Source organism: Octodon degus, unplaced genomic scaffold (assembly GCF_000260255.1).
Source record: "Octodon degus isolate 3935 unplaced genomic scaffold, OctDeg1.0 scaffold00058, whole genome shotgun sequence".
Lineage (NCBI taxonomy): Eukaryota > Metazoa > Chordata > Mammalia > Rodentia > Octodontidae > Octodon > Octodon degus.
The window spans coordinates 460,321-466,718 of record NW_004524634.1 but is presented as its reverse complement, the minus strand read 5'-3'; the positions used below and the strand labels follow the sequence as shown (position 1 = coordinate 466,718).

The window sequence follows — 6,398 nt, the reverse complement described above, 5'->3', positions numbered from 1 at the left end:
ATTTAGTTAGTACGTGCAGAGTCTTGCTACACAGCTCAGACTCATAGTCATCTTCCTGTCTCAGCCTCCGCAGTGCTGGGACTATAGGTGCACACCACCATGCCGTTTCGGTGGCCTGTGTGGCATGCCCAGGGTTGCATGTGGTATTGGGGATAGAACCTGGGTCCTTGCACTTTCCAGGCTGGCACTTAGAGCACTGAGTTATCTCCCCAGCCCCTAATTTTTAAAAAAATCTATCTATCTGTCTGTGTCTGTCTGTCTGTCTGTCTGTCTGTCTATTTATTTATTTGGTACAGGGTCTCACTATGCAGCTCTGACTCTGGTGATCCTCCTATCAGCCTCTGCAGCAATTAGTGCTTATTTGATTTGTAGATAGACCGGTGTTAGACGAGTGCCAGATAGGTGACTTACAAATATGTTTACATTTGATGACTCTTTTGCTTTGGAATACAGACAGGGACTTTCCATGGGCAAAACTGAAATCAAGACTGAGACCGAAACTCTTGGTTTCTAAATTCTTTTTTAAAACTAGCATGTGTTGTTTCCTATTAATTTAATATTCTTAGGTAGTTATTTCGGAATAAAGCTTAACAGTTTTACATTAGTATTATGAATGCTGTTTTTAATAGAATTTTCTTTAAATTAATTGTATGACTCCTAAAAGATACCACTTTCTAAGAGCACTGCATTCAAGTTCTAAGCCTGTAATTTCTTAGTTTGAGTTTTTAAGGATTATTGAATTTCACAAAGCTTTTGTTTCCTTCACTGCCTGAGTGAGATGAGTGTGAGTTTCTTTTTCTTTTTTTTAAAATTTTTTGGCGGAACCGGGGATTGAACTCAGGCCCTTGCGCTTGCCAGGCAAGCACTTAGTCTACTGAGCCATCTCCTGGCCCCCAATGAGTGTGAGTTTAAATGTGTCCATCAGTGAGGCTGTATGTGGATTGTGCAGTACAGAATTTCCACTTTCTTGTGCTATATAGCTTTGCATTTACTCCCTTATGATTGTGTCTGATTTCTTTCCCAGGGGCGCCCTGTGGTAATTTGTGACAAGGAGGATACTGAGACTATTAAAAACACAAAAAGAACAATCAAGGTACCCCACTCAGTGGACTGCTTGCAGGGCATTCTCAGCGTGATCCCCTTACAGTTGCTGGCTTTCCACCTTGCTGTGCTGAGAGGCTACGATGTAAGTGATGCACCACTGTAAAAACTTTGGGATGGTTTTTTACCTGGGTACATTCTGATATTTTTCCTTGCAAATTTTTAACAATAGCATTTGAAAAATTCATCAAATATGTACCTGTTATCTGTTGTCTTTTCCTTTTTTAAAAGTATTTAGTACAGGGTCTATAGGGTCTCACTACACAATGGGACTTGTAGTGATCCTCCTCTTTTCAGCCTCCCCAGCACTGGGATTACAGGTGTGTGCCTCCTTGCTCACTCTCAGTTGCTATCTCAGTACACCCCAGGGGTGGGGCCAGCACAGCACAGCGGGGATTGAATCCTGGTCCCTGTGTCTGTCTAAGCAGGCGCTTCAATCTGCTGAGCTCTCTGGCAAGCCCTCTGTTATCTTTTTATGGGCCAAAGATTTGTGTCCTCTTACCCATAACGCTTGAGTTAACTTTGGAGAGTCACCTCTAGATTGGGCAAAACCTGTTTTCTTAATGTATCCCTCTTAATAAGATAGGTGTTGGCCTGTGGCCACTATTTATATATCTCCCATGCATAGCCTTTTTGCCCTCAGTTACTGGGCAAACTTTTTGTTCTTATATTCATAGTATCTCTTGTGAGGGTTGCCACCTTTATCCAGGGCCAAAGCATCTCTTACTATGTCTATTAGAAGCTTTAGAATTCTTTTTCAGATTTTGTTAAGGTACAATATTTGTATTGTGCAGATTTTCTTGTTTGTTCTTTTTCTTTGATTTGCAGTACTGGGGATTAAACTTGAGGCCTTATGTCTGCTGTCCCTAGTTCCTTTTAGAATGTTGAGAGTAAATAAGATCCAAAATGTGTAACAGATACTGTAAAATAGGAAGAAACTTCAAAAAGAAAGACAAACTGGGTTGGGGGGATGAAGAAAAGAAGGAAGGGAAAAGCAAAAGGAAAAACTATATATAAAAGATAGTTAAGGTAATTACACTACTAATTTCTCTTAGTTCACTGAAAAGATAGGTGTGTGCTAATATTGTTTGGACAATTAAATGCTGATATCTTGTACTAACTAAAGACTAAAGATAACAGTATGCAATGTATTAACCATTGTTACCCTCCTATCATATCATTTTGGAATTTTGTTTTATTTATTTTTTATGTATGTAGTACAGGATCTACAGGGTCACTACACAGCTTGTACTTGTAGTGAAACTCCTATTTTCAGCCTCCCACGTGCTGGGATTACAGGCCTATGACACCATGTCCAGTCTCAGTCATTGTCTCAGTGTGCCTCAGGGGCAGGGCTGGCACAGTATACCAGGGATTGGACCCCTGTGCCTGTCCCTGCGTCTGCCGAAGCAGGCACTTTAATCCACTGAGCTATCTGGCCAAGCCTGGACTTTTTTAAAAATAGAATTTAAAAAAAAGTTCTTTTTGAGACATGGCCTCACTAAATTGCCCAAGCTGGCCCCGAATTTGTAATCCTGTCTCAACCTCTTGAGCAGCTGGGATTATAGATGTGTATGTATTACTGTGTGGCCAGCCTGTAATATTTTTAAATCAGATTATTATTATTATTTTATTTATTTTTTTGAGATAGAGTCTTGCTGCTATTACCAAGGCTGACCTTAAGCTTTTGGCTCAAGTGGTCCTCCTGCAAAGCCTTCTGAGCAGTTGGGATTATAGCCACCAAGCATGGCTCTTAATAGAATATTTATTTATAGCAAGCACCTTTCCTTAAATCTGTGTAATCTTTCAATCTTATTCTTTGCAGGTTGATTTCCCACGGAATTTAGCCAAATCTGTAACTGTAGAGTAAAGAGCGTTGGAAACTTCGGAAGATTGAACAACACAAGACATCTTTTATATTTAAAACTTTGATTTAAAATCTCCCCTGGAAGCCTTTTTTAGTAAATTCTTATTTATATATCTGTTAAATTATTCCACTAAATTTGTGATTTTTGTGAAATTGCCTCATATTTTTCCAGTACTATGTGGGGCAATTTGAATAATGAAATCTATATTAGAATCTGTATCCAGAAAGATTTTAGCTGTCATTTTCTTTAAAGAACTGGGTATTGAACTTGTGAGTCCCTCCCTTCCATCTGGGAGGAGTTTATGTTTTTAAACTCATTGGCATTTGTTTTACAAGGCTTCTATTCATTCAGACCTGTGAAAGAGTGATTCATTTAATTTGAGTATCTAAAGTCAGTGACAATGTATGCTAATACTTGGACATTTACTGAAGGTTTTACTAAGGTATATTTAAGTAGAAAATACTGTGATTTATCTTGAAGCTTATTTCTGTTTTATTTTTAAATCAAACTGTAAAACTTAAAGAAAAAACTTCTTGGTAGGATTTATGTATAAGTTTAGTTAACCTCGTTTTTCAAACTTGTCTTTTATCTGTAAGTGGAAATAATTTGGGAAGCAAAGTATAATAGTGTGTTGGTGTTAATCCAACTCTTAATAGAACATATGTGTGCAGTTCCATAGCGCAGACTTTAAATTTGAACTACTTTGGACAAACTAACAATATGATTTTAAATTTGAAAATGAGGTGTTGGATATCTGACTTTTTATTTTTTGTCTCCTAAAAGTACTTTTTATTTCCTTTTTTCCTTGTATCTGTAATTTTTATTTTTAAAATAACTGTTGAAGGACATATTTTATCTTTTTTTTTTATGAAATCACAACACAGAGCTGCTATCAAGTCAATACTGGTACAATTATTCTCTTCAATTTTGACCCAAGGAAGAATTTTCTTTAGTTAATTTAACTTCCTCCACTTCCTTCTTATGTAACACTAATACTCTTAGTGCCAGTGTGGAACTTTCTTGGAATTACTTGGAAGACTTGCAAGTCTCTGACTAAAATCATTTTGTATGGTGGGCTAGGCTCAGAAATGTCATAGGCTTTATACTGCTATTAATGAGTAATGAAGAATGGCATTGAGTGTTACTTCTTAGATATTTTATCTGTCTGTATTTTCTGTGTTCTACCCTTGTAATTAATATAGAAATGAAGATGATATAAAGTAATATTGATATGCATTGAGCTGGCTAGTGTCAATTTGACAGTTTGGATTAAAATATTTAAAATAGTGTGATATCCCCTAATGTGACTAGTATTTCTTCACAGAGGTTTTTGGGCCATATCTTCAGGACTATTGAAGAAAATATGTTATGGGGTTATAGTTTGGTTAAGTCCTTTTCTTTCAAAACTTTTTACTTTTAAATTGTGAAGGTGAAATATTTAGCATGATTATTGAGCTTAGTCATTTCTTTTTGTATCTGAACTTCTTGATGAGGTTAAGATTTTGTAATAGCTATTATTACTGCAAGAAAAGCACAAAATTCTGCTTGTGTTTGAGTGTTAGAAGAAAGAATTGACACATTTTGAGGTAATATGGAAGGACTTTCAGTGTTGGGGCTAGAAACCTGATTGTTTTAGAAGACAAAGTCATTACATCTTTTAGCTACTTTAGCTATTCTTATCTAATTGTTTTTAAGATTATTTTGTATAAACCTGCTAGTTTTAGCTAGTTTTATTAAGTGTATAATGTCATTTCTTATGTTTGGTATAATAGCATTGATACACATGAATTGTGTGGATTTGCAGCGTTTCTTTTAAATTATTTTATTGACAATTTTGTGCATCATTATGGGATACAGTGGTATTTCATGACATTTACACATTATGAAATGATTAACTCAGGAGGCTTAGAGTATCCATCTCATTCATTATTTCTCAGTGATGAATCTTGTCTTGTAGCTGTGTTGAGTTATAGTCTTCAGAGTTGTTGACTGTAATAATTCATCTGTGAATGCCAGAACTCATTCCTTCCATCTGGCTGTGACTTTGTATGTATTGACCAATCTGTCCCTACACACACACACACTCCAAGCTAGGATGTGTCCTAAACTGAATATCGAAAACCAAAATAAAGAACAAAGTGGTATTTTCTAAATAAATATGGTTTCTTCTCTCTCTTCTCGCTTTCTATCCCATTTATTGTAATGATTTTTCAGTACTTTCATGGACTAATTCTTTATTCATTTTTGAGGCAGGGTCTCACTCTGCAGTTCAGGCCTGCCTTCAACTCTTTTTGTGTATCTAAGGCTGGCCTTGAACTCATGGTGATCCTCTTGCTTCTCCCTCCCAGGTGTTGGGATTACATGCCCAGCTAGACTAATTCTTATTACAAAAAAGCTGTTGTATGTAGGCAGGCCACTGAGTGAGCATGGCAGCTAAAATCAGTGTAATAAAGGATGTAAAGATCTAAATTGAAAAAAGAAATTCTCCGTGAAAAAACTTTTTTTTTTTTGTGGAACCGGGGACTGAACTCAGGCCCTTGCGCTTGCCAAGGAAGCGCTTATTCCACTGATCCATCTCCCCAGCCCCAAAAGACTCTTTATGTAGAAATATGAAGTACATTTAAAGTTTAAATTTGCTCATATGTTGTTACCCATGGTCCTTTTTAAGGCAGGCATTGAAAATGACATTTAATGCAAGTCATTTTGCTGTCAAGCAGCCTCACCTCACCACTTGTGAAGACTAGGTTCACAGCAAGGCACAGGGTAGGAGTGGAAAGATGGAGGTGAGGTGAGTTTTCAATGCTGTGAGTGAGTGGATTTGTTTACTTAAGTGATAGTCCAAGTTATGGGACATAGCATGTTATAATAAGTGAAATGTACCTGTCTAGTAAGCCATCATCACAGGCTGCATGCATATATACGTTGTCTATGGTACCCTCATAAGACAGCAGTCATTAATATGCAAAGATGAACAGCTTCTTGCTCCTCATAGGGAACTGACATAGGGTGATGAACACATTTTCTGTTGGTTGAGAGATCTAATAAAAGCTTTCTCTTTTAGGTTTTTTACCAGGTTGCTTCTGAAATGAAACTGCCATCTTTTTCTGAATTCTTGTCTTTTGTCCTGAGTATATTCTGTTTTTGGCTCAGAGGAATAGTCCTCTGACATTTATTTCTATTATTCTTCAAAGAAGGAAAATCAGTTCAGGTGTTTGCTTTAACATAAGTCCTTGCGAGTAAGATTTTTCTTCCCCAGTTTTCTCATTTAGGATATTCTATAGCAATAAAAGAAGACAGAGGTTACCTATTTATTGTAAGCTATGATTTGAGTGATTTTTTTTTTTTTTTTTTTTAAAGCACAAGGTCAGGCTGGTGAGATGGTTCAGTGGTCTAAAGCACCTACTTGGAACAAGCTTGGCAAAGCACAGG

The 6,398-nt window shown here is 36.8% G+C and overlaps 1 protein-coding gene across 1 annotated transcript in view; it reads left to right on the top strand.

The window, feature by feature from the left end:
- The window catches only part of Gfpt1 (glutamine--fructose-6-phosphate transaminase 1), a 103,630-nt gene extending 99,865 nt beyond the window's left edge, over positions 1–3,765 (top strand). The window contains exons 20-21 of the mRNA XM_023718401.1: positions 1,025–1,186; positions 2,927–3,765. Coding sequence (XP_023574169.1) covers positions 1,025–1,186; positions 2,927–2,971 — 207 coding nt within the window. The 3' untranslated portion in view covers positions 2,972–3,765. The remainder of the gene's footprint in view (positions 1–1,024; positions 1,187–2,926) is intronic.
- The last annotated feature ends 2,633 nt before the right edge of the window (positions 3,766–6,398 follow it).